The sequence below is a fragment of the Eucyclogobius newberryi genome, unplaced genomic scaffold, assembly GCF_026437365.1.
Source record: "Eucyclogobius newberryi isolate DKJ021-1_F unplaced genomic scaffold, fEucNew1.0.hap1 SCAF_6, whole genome shotgun sequence".
Taxonomy (NCBI): domain Eukaryota; kingdom Metazoa; phylum Chordata; class Actinopteri; order Gobiiformes; family Gobiidae; genus Eucyclogobius; species Eucyclogobius newberryi.
Genome location: NW_027316278.1, coordinates 10,321,276 through 10,333,864, shown reverse-complemented (window position 1 = coordinate 10,333,864; position 12,589 = coordinate 10,321,276). Strand labels below are relative to the sequence as shown.

The following is a 12,589-nucleotide window of genomic DNA, read 5'->3' as shown; positions in this document are numbered from 1 at the left end:
GCATTGTAAAGTATATTATAGTATAATACAGCATAACATAGCATAGCATAGTAAAGTATAGTATAGTATGGCATGGTATGCTATAGTATATTATAGTATAATATCGTATTGTATAATATAGTATAGTATAGTATAGTATAATATAGTATAGTATAGTATAGTATAGTATAGTATAATATAGTATAGTATAGTATAGTATAGTATAGAATAGAATAGTATAGTATAGTATAGTATAGAATAGTATATTATAGTATAGTATAGTATAGTATAGTATAGCGTTTTATGGTCCATTCATGTTTTGTGTAATACTTATATTTTCATTGTTAAAAATATCTCGATATCGTTACAGAGAGATTATTTTTTGTCGATATCACTCAGACTCTGCCCCGAAAATGTAGCGTTGTGCGCTGCACGCTCATAATTCTGAATAATAATAAAAAGTGTGAAAATATCAGTTAAAATGATGCAGTAAAACCTGCTAACTCCTTCACAACCTGGATACGGGGTGAAAGCTGCACTAAGCTCCACGTGTGCTCGGACTGTAAAACAAACACGCTGTAAAGTGCAGAAGGGACGTGCACCGTCGCCCTGGGGATGCTCGGAATGTTTAAGGAGGATTTTTCAAAAAGACCATTCAAAAATCACACACGCGTCACAAATGTTCTGTCACAGTGGGAACAGTTTGGGCCGAGCAGAACGCGCACGACTTTAATAGATGAGCTCCTTTTGTGGACCATTGTCACCGTTTGAAACAACTCCTTTTCCATTTTCCATTCAGGGCTCAACCTAAGAGCCTCTGGAGGGGACGGCGCAGGGGAGCGGGGCCAGTCGGCTTTCCCAAGAGCCTTAGTGGCAGTGTCCTTGGGAGCGCAGAGAGGCAGAGGTGGGCGAGGCGGGCGGGGTGGGGGAGGGTGGAGGAGGGTGCAGAAAACACTTGCGTCGAGGGGCTCTGTACAGATCTATATGCATCAATGGTGAAGAGACAACGTGACAACAAATATGACAAACGCCGCTTGGAAGAACACAAAGTGTGTTGAAAGTGTGTTCTTTCTGAAGCGTCGGGAAAATGTGGAGGGAATTGATGAATAGTGGAGTTTCAAAAGGAATTCTATAGTGGAGATGAGGGCAGGTAATACTCATGTAATACTCATGTAATACTCATGTAATACTCATGTAATACTCATGTAATACTCAGGTAATACTCAGGTGATACTCATGTAATACTCATGTAATACATGAGTATTACCTGAGTAATACTCAGGTAATACTCATGTGATACTCATGTGATACTCCTGTAATACTCATGTAATACTCAGGTAATACTCATGTAATACTCATATTTTGGTGTGGTTTGCTGAGAGCAGTATCGATCAGCACACTGCCCTCTGATTGTCCTAAACTGATTTGCCTTTTAAAACTATTACGCCAATTTGTCTTATTTTTCCATGTCATTTCAGACAAAGTAAATCATTGTTTTTTAATAGCGTTATAAATAGAGGGAATTGCTCTGCAGTCAGAGAAGTGGGTGCTGTGTCGTACCTCTTTGATAGCCTGCCACTTGTGGGCGTTGTCCTGGCTTATGACGCTGTCAGCCACACTGATGAAGTCCTGGCTGAGCTTCTGGACCCGCCCCTCGCTCTGATTGGCCGGAGCGGGGTCTGTGTCGAGTGGGACGTCGGCGGTTTGGGACAGTAGCTGTATGATAGAAACCATGTCCACAGGATGAAGCCCCTCCTCCTCTGTCTCCTCCAGGGCCTGGACACATGAGTCCAGCTGGACAGAGGCCTCCACCAGGCTGGACGGGGCGGACACCTGACCACAGCAAATCAGTCCAAATGAAGAAACTGCAATGGCCTTTGAGGAGTTTCATCAAAGTGAATAAGTTGTATTCAAAATGCTCATTTTCAGACTTGATCTGAGACTTCAGACACGTTTGGTACAGGACGTTTGGGTGAAACACCTCTGTCCTGCCGAGTGATGCACCTGTTTAGAGTTTTGAGTTCTCACTCCGTGGGACAGTTGTACTTGTGGTACAATGTGACAGCCCTGGTCACACTGAAACATTCAGGACAGTTTTACCGTGTTAGAAAACTGTCCTAATATGTCTACAGTGCTTAATAATGATGTAACTGTCCAATCCTAAAGGATGTTTTTTTTTTTTTTTTTTTTTTTTTTTACAAAAGTAAGAATATGGTCTTGTCCTGGTCTAGTCCTGGTCTAGTCCTGGTCTAGTCCTGGTCTTGTCCTGGTCTAGTCCAGGTTTAGTCCTGCTCTAGTCCTGGTCTAGTCCTGGTCTAGTCCTGCTCTAGTCCTGGTCTAGTCCTGCTCTAGTCCTGGTCTAGTCCTGGTCTAGTCCTGCTCTAGTCCTGGTCTAGTCCTGCTCTAGTCCTGGTCTAGTCCTGGTCTAGTCCTGGTCTAGTCCTGGTCTAGTCCTGGTCTTGTCCTGGTCTAGTCCAGGTTTAGTCCTGCTCTAGTCCTGGTCTAGTCCTGGTCTAGTCCTGGTCTAGTCCTGGTCTAGTCCTGCTCTAGTCCTGCTCTAGTCCTGGTCTAGTCCTGCTCTAGTCCTGTTCTGGTCTTGCTCTAGTCCTGGTGTAGTCCTGGTTTAGTCCTGGTCTAGTCCTGCTCTAGTCCTGGTCTTGTCCTGGTCTAGTCCAGGTTTAGTCCTGCTCTAGTCCTGGTCTAGTCCTGCTCTAGTCCTGGTCTAGTCCTGGTCTAGTCCTGGTCTAGTCCTGGTCTAGTCCTGGTCTAGTCCTGGTCTAGTCCTGCTCTAGTCCTGGTCTAGTCCTGGTCTAGTCCTGGTCTAGTCCTGCTCTAGTCCTGTTCTGGTCTTGCTCTAGTCCTGGTGTAGTCCTGGTTTAGTCCTGGTCTAGTCCTGCTCTAGTCCTGGTCTAGTCCTGCTCTAGTCCTGGTCTAGTCCTGGTCTAGTCCTGGTCTAGTCCTGGTCTAGTCCTGGTCTAGTCCTGGTCCTGTCCTGGTCCTGTCCTGGTCTAGTCCTGGTCTAGTCCTGGTCTAGTCCTGGTCTAGTCCTGCTCTAGTCCTGCTCTAGTCCTGCTCTAGTCCTGCTCTAGTCCTGGTCTAGTCCTGCTCTAGTCCTGCTCTAGTCCTGGTCTAGTCCTGCTCTAGTCCTGCTCTAGTCCTGGTCTAGTCCTGCTCTAGTCTTGGGTTTACTGTACGTTTAGTCCCATTTGTGTGAACAAAGCCTAAAAGACAATTGTTCCTCGTTATTTCCTTTGTTCAAAGTAAAACAATTTTCTATACATTTCTCCTGGTCTGTAATACTTCACTGTCAATACGAGCAGTCTTTAGGCACAAGATACGTAATTGCAATAACCTGTGTTTTGTTGGCGTGTGTGAGGATGTGGCTCATGAAGGCTGTGGGCTGACTGTCCCTCAAGTCACCGATCGTCTTCATCTTCAGGAAACGCTCTGAGACAAAGAGACAAATGGATGATTTTCACCACAGTTCTAGCCCCTCCGCCTCTCCGTTCCCCCGCCCTCCTCCACCTCAGCACCACCTTTCTTTCAGATTCCCATCACCTCCAGCTCTGCTCCTGCTGCACATCGCTCTCCTTCGCCTGTCGTGGTTTAAGCGCCAAACTTATTAAACATAGTTACATAGATATCATATTCCTTCTCTTTAACACATGTTGTCTTCATTTGAGTTTCTCCAGGTTGAAATAATAGTAATTTGCCAAACACATTTAATTCAAACAACCAGCAATTTACTGCATCACACTCTCTCGTCATATACCACATTGCATGTCTGCATTTACTATGTCATTTAATTTAATTTAATTGTATTTATTTGAATCATTTTATTTATTTTATTGTATTTATTTATTTTATGTTATTCTATTTATTGTAACTATTGTATTTATTGTATTGTATTGTATTGTATTGTATTGTATTGTATTGTATTGTATTTATTTTATTTATTTTATTTATTTTATTTATTTTATTTATTTCACTTATTTATTTATTTTTTCATGTTATTTATTTTATTTATCTATTTATTCTTAACCTTTTTGACCTTGGGGCCCCAACTTATTCAGTCCAAAGTAAGTAATCCGAGGCCCCCCCACGGCTCCAACATGTTTGTCAAGGTTTTTAAACACAATAAGGATGGATAAGAGGCACATTTGCTTACTCTGAAATCCTTTTTGGACGACACAGTGAAGAAAACACCCACATAGACATAAAGATTATTATCTCAGTTTATTAATCATGGCTTTACAATGAGGTGCATTATTTGGTCACTCCACTCACGGCGATGGTAATATACTGTATCTGTAACGACTTTGTTTGACCTCCACCAATGACTCACAAACACCACATTGTATTATCTGATTTTTATCTTTATTTTGTATTTTTTATTATCTATTTTATTTTATTTCCCCCCTCCATTCCCTATTAAGATAGGAGAGGAGTTTTGTTAATAAGAGTTTTTTTGTTTTTGTTCATAAGAGTTCTATATAATCTGTCCTTTCCTCCTGTTTCTACTGCAGTGTAACAACGAAATTTCCCCTTGTGTGGATATTAAAGGACTATCTTATCTTATCTTAACCGGGCCCCGTCCTGCTTAACGACCGAGATCGGGCGTTGACAAGGTGGAACGACATGTCACTTATTATTTTTGTAAAGTGACTTGTTGATGTCATTGGAAGATACAGGAAAATGATGCAGCGAAAACCCTTTAAAGTGCCTATGACAGGTTTTTACAATGTTCCAATTTAGACTTTATTTGGTGTATTTATCCCTGTTGTACATATAAATGATAGTTTTACACCAATCAAATCAAGTATTTGTGGAGAAAACGTTGAAAAAGTTGTAGAAAATGACAGGAAGTGACACCACTCCAGGGACACTCGTTCCAGTCAAAGTTTATGCATAATTTACACAAAGAAACAACTTATTTTTTTACATTAAATCAACAAAATAAAGTCACTCACACATATTTTTTTCTTTGTCAAATTTAAAACATTAGACATTAGTTTTTGCCCAGAGTTTGCTGGGTAATAACCTAGTGTGATGTCATCAATTACAAACAGGAAGTGAAATTATAAACCTAAAAAATGTACTTTTCTGGGACACTATTTTTACAATGTTTTTGCAAAATTCTAAATATATTCATCTTAACTGCATTATAGTTCAATGAGCGGTCCGACCTGTCAGAGGCACTTTAAACAACAAAGTCTGTAAAACAAGCTCTAAACTAATTCAAGACTCATCTGCATTTCAGAACAGATGCGCAGAGATCCAGACAAGCCTTTTAACGAAGAACCAATGGCGTAAAAGATGGACTATTTGGTCATTTTTAGAGCTCATAACTAATATCGTTGTGATTATTTGTTTCTCCCGACAGTGGGGACCTGTTCACAAACGCACCGCTGTAAATTGTGCCATGTCCTGTATCAGATGCTGGAGTCTCACCTTTGTTACTCCTGCAGATGAAAGGCAGAGGATCAGAGCAGTCTGTGAGGCCCAACACTGGCTGCTGATTGGACCATCCGTGCAGCGTCCTACAGCCCTGTAGCTCCATCTGCTGGTCCTTTGCTGCCAGTGCAATCACACGCACAAGAGGACAATGATTTTAAAGACAAGATAAGCTGTGTTTTTGTTTGTTTTTACCTCCTAAAATGTGTTGAAATAAATGTTGCGTTAACTTTTCCATTACATTATTTATGGTGAACCAATGCAAATATCTTGAATTTATCTATTTGAAATATTTATGTTAAGGTTTTGACATTCAATGCGTTTGCACCATCAGTCCACATGTAAATCGTATGACCAGGGAAAATGGAACGCTTTATCAACTGCTATTGTCATTGTTGCTGTTGCTCTGTGCTGCCAGCGGATCACGTCTGCTGTAACCATGGCGTTTTGCGTGCTCAGAAGCAATAACGAGATGTATAGGTTGTTACTCACATACATATTTCCCTTAGTTTGTTGAAGTATTGCCTTCCGTTTGACAAAGGCAGTGCTGCAAGAGTCTCAGTTCTTTTGTTGACACTGACTCTAATGTTACTGTCTGTGTCTGTGAAAATAACGGTTTCATTGAGCTTAAAAAGAAAAGTAAATGAATGAAAAAAACATGACAAAATAGTTTGACCACAATCTCTTCATGGTCTTTCAAATGCACAACATCAACAATAAAATTCTGTGTATTTTATTTCTAAAAAAAATCATTGTCTTTTTTGAATGTTTAATAAATCCTGCCATCGTGGATATTATATATATTTCTTAATCATCTTGACATTATAGTGTTGCAATGACCCTAACATTTTAAACTCACTTTCAATAAAAGAAAAATACTTGATTCTTGGTGCGATGTTTATACCACAATAATAACCCTATGTTATTTCCTCACAAAATAAAAGTCTATATATATATGTATATTATCTTGTGGTATTTTACTCGTTCTGATATGGATTCTAAAACCTTTACATTAAGTTTGATACTAGTTTTATTATTGATTAGTATATATTTTTGGCCATAATGTGGTACTTTAGAAACAATGATTCCTTTTCTTAACTGAATATCCACCAACACATGCAGTAAAATGTATTTATCTCATCTAACAATCCAACAAAATGAGGGTTGGTGAATAGAGCCAGTCTTGGGGCCAGATTACAGTTTTGATTTGATCATAATTCATGTGTTTAGGATTTAGGATGTCAGGAATGTAAGTGAGCCACACATTTGGAGTCGATGAACTTCTTCTGTTTGTCATTTTTTGAAGAGTAAGAAAAGTAAGTAAAACCTTTCATAGACTGACCGAGTGTGTGGGGAAAAGTCTGAGCTTGAGTTCACTTTAACAAAAAGCACTGAATCACATTTTGACAGTTTCTCCAAAATAGCTGAATTAGCATGAATTGTGTTACTGTATCGCCCAGGCCTGCTTAAAATGGTTATAATTTCTATTCTATTATTCAACATGAGAAAGTGCACAAACGCGACGAGTTGGCCACTGTCCAGGGTGTACCCCGCCTAAGGCCCAAAGTCACTGGCATCGGCTCCAGTCGCCCGCGACCCCGAAAGGGAACAAGCGGTAGAAAATGGATGGAAAGTGCACAAAGTTTGAAATGAGGAAACTGCATGTACAAGACTTACCTGGACAGAAAAGCACCGCCTCCATGTCCCGGACCACGTCATGCCTGCTCAGGTGCTCCAGGCTCCAGCTGAAGAGCACCTCACGTGACACCGGGGAGCACCCGAAGAGTGCCCGCACGTGCCTCGCCTCCAACGAGCTATTCCAAACGTTCAAATCCGTGACATTCCCAAAGAACGGCTCGGTAAAATTCCCTCCGAACGAGTCCTGATCCTGTCCCAAGATGAGAATGCCGTCGCCGTGAATCTCCCTGGACGTGTCGGCGCCTCTGCCCGCGTCTTTCCTCTCGCCGTCCACGTAGATGGCCCACTGCCCGCTGGCCTGGCCCCACGTGATGCAGATGTGATGCCACGCTCCGTCGTTGGGGAAAGAGGCCTTGTAGGGCATGTGTTTCCCGTGGATGATGAGCGCCAGCAGGATGCGGCCCTGGTTGTCCACTTGGCTGCGGAGCTGGAACTCGTTGGTGAAGACGAGCGCGGCGTAGGAGAAGATGGTGGACACGTCGCCCCACTGGGGGTCCCACTGCACCCGCACACACACGCTGATGGACGACAGGGCCGGGAAGGAGAAGTTGACCCTGGCGAAACCGTCACGGGACTCCTTTGGGAAGTTCAGGGCGGAGAACTTTAGATCTGGAGAGAGGGATATTTGAATGTGTTATTGCATTTTTGTAGACAAGATGGTGCAAAATGTTACACATACTGCTATTTGTATTTCCACTTTGCACGGATGTGAAGTAACAGTATTTCTGCCCGCTCATGTTGGGCTGCAGGTAGAACCTGCAGAGTTCACTTGACAGTTTGTTTTCATTTTTATTCAAGATAAAGTTAAAAAAATAGTCCATGTTTCTTTGAGTTTCTGATCAAGCCTTTGAGAACAAGGCTAAAGCTGCTGTAACCAAATATGTCAAACATTCAGCACAATTGTGGAATGTATTGTTGTTGTATTGTCAAAGACATTGTAGAAAACAGCAATGTGAAAGAAAACCATTATTCGTTAGAATAATAAGACAAGAGAGTGAACTTTGGCTTAGGCTGAAATGTATGAAACACAGAGATTTATTTTGCAATAGCCATGAGTGGACACATTCCTATAACTGGTAGTTAGAGAAGAGTGCTTCAGTCACAAGGCCAGAGGCTTAAGAGAATGACAGGTAGCATAGCCAGGAAGGTTTATGGTTCAAAACCTCCTGGCACTACATTCTGTTAAGGTGACCTTGGGCCAGACACACTCAGTGTTGATGCAGTAGAAGAGCAGCTTATGAGTCTCGTGCACATACACTGTCTGGACAGGGCCAGTGGTTTTGAAGGTGCTTTGCTTGAATCCTGGACCCAGATGGGTGAGCTGACTCCGGTCTGCTGCAGGAGCTCGTGGACGCCCTCCAGCTCGTCCTCCTGGTCTGAAGAAGGCAAACTGCTGAACTGTCCTCTACAGAAGCTCTGGGCTCTGGAGAAGGGCAGGGACGTGTTGATCAGCTGAAAGGCCCACAGCGACGTCAGGTGCACCAAAGAAGCCGGCTCTGCACAAAAGAAACACAAAACGTTCCAATTAAGGCTGGAAATCACATGGCACTTGACAAAATCAATGTGATACACGGCTCACAAAACATTATTACATGGCTATACCTCAATAATGCATATTACACAATTTAAACTATAAATTACATACATTTTGACCAGTTTTTCCAGCATTATTTATATCATTTAAAACAACTACATGCACAAGTTTAATGATTTCTGCAAAACATTCTCCAACACATCAAACAAATAATAATATTTAGGGTGAAGAAGAGCTACCCCGCGTCATAAAGTATGTAACTGTTTTTCAGAGCAGGTTATGTTGAAGATACAGCAGACATTGCAGGAAGGGTCCAGGTACAAACCTGAGACTCTCTGACTTATGTCCTTTATGGCAGAAGAGATGCCACTGCGTTTTGACTTTGGTCTTTGTGAAGGGAAGAGCTCCTGTTAATTCCTTATTTATAAGGAACAAAATGAAATGTGTGTTGTTTGGTAAAATATGTTTTTGAATATGGAAAGTACAGTATTTAGCCATAACATATCAAGGCAAATGTTTACATATTGATGTCTCTTCAGTCCCCTCATAAAAATCTTGAAAAAACACCAAATGTGGCGAGTGATTTGGGTATTTTAATGTGTGGACTAAACACAATAAAAGGACAGCAGATTGAAAAGAAACAGCCGGTTGTAAAATGAGCCCTTAAAGTGATTTAGTGTCTCACCCTGTGACTCCCCCGCTCTGTTCGGAGTGGGCTCACTCTCACACACCACCTGAAACACACAAGAGGAATTAGACTAAACAAGGTTTTTCCTCAGCTAATATCTGCTTCTTTTCCTTTGAGGTGTAAAGGAGACAGAAAATTTGCATTAAAAAAATTAAGAATTGCTTTTTAATCGCCCCTTTTTTGTTATATTTTGGAGTTAACTTGAGGTTTAGGACTGAACAACTTTGAAATAATATTAGATTTTTCTGGCAATAATTGAAATTGAGATACAATGTGCAATTTTCAGTATTAGAATTAGGTTTATTGCCATTGTCAAAGAAAACAATTCACAAACATAGGAACTTGCTTTGGTGCATTAATGAAAAACAATTTAAATTTACTCTAGGATAAAAATAAAAATAGGCTTACTATGTACACAAAACGTAAAGATGTAGTGCAGAAAGTGAACAGTGCAGAGAGTGATTAAATTATGGTTAAAATGACAATGTTTAAGAAGTGTTCATGAGTCCAACGGCAGAGGGAAAGAAACTGTTCTTGTGGCGGGAGGTTCTGGTCCGGATGGACTGTAGCCTCCAGCCTGAGGGGAGTGGCCTCCTGCCTGAGGGGAGTGGCCTCCTGCCTGAGGGGAGTGGCCTCCTGCCTGAGGGGAGTGGCCTCCTGCCTGAGGGGAGTGGACTCCTGCCTGAGGGGAGTGGACTCCTGCCTGAGGGGAATGGCTCAAATAGTCCATGTCCATGATTCGACCTGCCCGTCCCAGAGCCCTGGAGACGTACAGGTCCTGCAGAGATGGAAGTAAGCAGCTGATCACCTTCTCAGCAGAGGCACAATGCGCTGTAGTCTCTGTTTGTCCCTGGCTGTGGCTCCAGTGTACCACACGATGATGGAGGAGGTGAGGATGGACTCAATGATGGCTGTGTAGAACTGCACCATCATCTGCACTGGCAGCTTGGCTTTCCTCAGCTGCTGCAGGAAGTACATCCTCTGCTGGGCCTTTTTGATGAGGGAGCTGATGGTGAGCTCCACTTGAGGTCCTGGGTGATGGTGCCGAGAAAGCAAAAAAAATTCCACAATTGTGAAGGGGGAGTCCGTCATGGTGAGGGGGGGCTGTGTTTCCTGAAGTCTATGATCATCTCCACTGTCTTCTGGGCGTTGAACTCCAGGTTGTTACCGCTGCACCAGCCGCTCCACCTCCTCCTGTACAGACTCATTCCCGTCTGAGATGAGCCTGATGAGGGTGTCGTCCACAAACTTAATCAGTTTTACGGAGTCGTGGCTGGAGGTGCAGCAGTTTGTGTACAGGGAGAAGATAAGATATTCCTTTATTGTCCACACATGGGGAAATTTCATTGTTGCAACGCAGGTAGATACAGAGGAAAAGGACAGATAAGTTATAGGAAGTTTAAAAAACACTCTTAATAGAAGAACTCTTTTAAACAAAACTCTTATGAACAAAAACTCCTATAGACAGAACCTCTATAGAACAGGGAAGAAAGTACACAGCCCTGTGGAGCTCCTGTGCTGATAGTCCGAGTCCTCTTCCCCAGCCGCACGCACTGCGTCCGATCCGTCAGAAAGTCTGTGCTCCACCTGGAGGTGGAGTCAGGCACGTTGAGCTGGGAGAGCTTGTCCTGGAGCAGAGCAGGAGGATGGTGTTGAATGCAGAGCTGAAGTCCACAAACAGGATCCTGGCATAGGTTCCCGGGGAGTCCAGATGCTGCAGGGTGAAGTGGAGTGCCAGGTTGATGGCATCGTCCACAGACCTGTTGGCTCTGTAGGCAAACTGCAGGGGTCCAGCAGGGGGGAGGTGTGGGACTTGAGGAGGGGGAGGACCAGGCGCTCAAATGACTTCATGACTACAGACGTCAGCGCCACAGGTCTGTAGTCATGAAGTCCAGTGATCCGGGGCTTCTCGGGATCAGGGACAATGATGGACGACTTGGGACATGGCACGACTCCAGGGAGGTGTTAAAAATGTCTTTACACACAAGAATATTAAGACTTGAGATAAGAAGATGCTTAAATACAAAAGTCCATGCATGTCATGTTTGTTGAGGTCAAAACTACAGGATTTGCAGGTTTATGAAGGTGTGTTTTTGTTGTTGTTGTTGTTGTTGTTTGCACAGAACTAAATATTTGCAGGATTTGTGACTTGTGATTTGTTTAAATTGTGTTTTTGATTAGACCTGATTAATCTTTTTCTATTTTAGTATTTGAATCTCACTTTTGCCACTCACGTACTCAACTGTATCAGAAGCAGTGTTTTTCTGTGCGTGAGGAGGAAAACACAACCTCTGTGACCTTCTGACTTTAACCCTGCAAACCAAACTCATTAAAGTTCCAAGGCTTTTCTCTCAACAATGACCCAAAACTGACAAGACGGGGAGGAAAGTAACAAGGGAAATATATACATTATTGTATACAGAAGAACTTTACACGGGGACTACAGCACCACCGTTTAAAGAATATTCTAACTGTAGTTTTTCAGACCAACAATTCAAACAAAATGTCCCTAAAAAGTAAATCAAAGTTGAGCATGCATTTAACATTTTTGCTTGAATTTTACTTAAATAATCAAGTTCAAGCATTTGTACAATCAATAAATCCACCAATAACATCCTATCAAAGTGTTTTTCCAAACTTTATACTGAAATAATACTTTAATTTCATGTAATGATTCAAGTCAAATGTGCAGGTCATTCCCAACATTGCATTTACTTCATGTCATGTAGTTATTGGACACAGTATTGTCTCACCACAATAGAGAAGAGCAGCAGTCCAGTTCGCAGAGCAGCGGCCATCTCCGGCTCAGTCCGAACGCTCCGAGATCAAATCAGATTTCTTCTTTCCAAATAGATTGAATTGTTACATGGCGTGACCGGCCTCGCTGGTCCGACCTTCAGCAGTGTCCTTATAACATCTGAGACATTCCCGATCCCCGGAATTGTCCCATGTAACGTCCTCCAGTCCAAACATGTCACAAAGATGCAACAGAAATCCACACTTAGTTCAGAAAGTCCAGTTTCCGTGGACCAGTCCCGCAACCGAAACCACCCAAGTGTCTACGTCCGAGAGCCCCTTCTCCTCCTCCTCCTCCTCCTCCGCGGTCCCCCCAGCACGTCCCCTCCCTCCTCCGCCCCCCCCCCCCCCCCCCACCAGCAGCCACGGGCCATTGTCATGCTAATGCCGTCGTTTTTTTGAAAAGAAGCCACTTACGTAAGCAGTGTCAGGCGTTTGGC

The 12,589-nt window shown here is 42.7% G+C and overlaps 1 protein-coding gene across 1 annotated transcript in view; it reads right to left on the bottom strand.

Annotated features, from left to right (window-relative positions):
• adgrd2 (adhesion G protein-coupled receptor D2) overlaps positions 1–12,226 on the bottom strand; it is a 51,572-nt gene extending 39,346 nt beyond the window's left edge. Inside the window, exons 1-7 of the mRNA XM_072432777.1 lie at positions 12,107–12,226; positions 9,351–9,399; positions 8,388–8,627; positions 7,111–7,740; positions 5,431–5,553; positions 3,332–3,426; positions 1,540–1,812 (exon numbers count right to left, since the gene is read on the bottom strand). Coding sequence (XP_072288878.1) covers positions 1,540–1,812; positions 3,332–3,426; positions 5,431–5,553; positions 7,111–7,740; positions 8,388–8,627; positions 9,351–9,399; positions 12,107–12,151 — 1,455 coding nt within the window. The 5' untranslated portion in view covers positions 12,152–12,226. The remainder of the gene's footprint in view (positions 1–1,539; positions 1,813–3,331; positions 3,427–5,430; positions 5,554–7,110; positions 7,741–8,387; positions 8,628–9,350; positions 9,400–12,106) is intronic.
• Between the last annotated feature and the right edge of the window lie 363 nt (positions 12,227–12,589).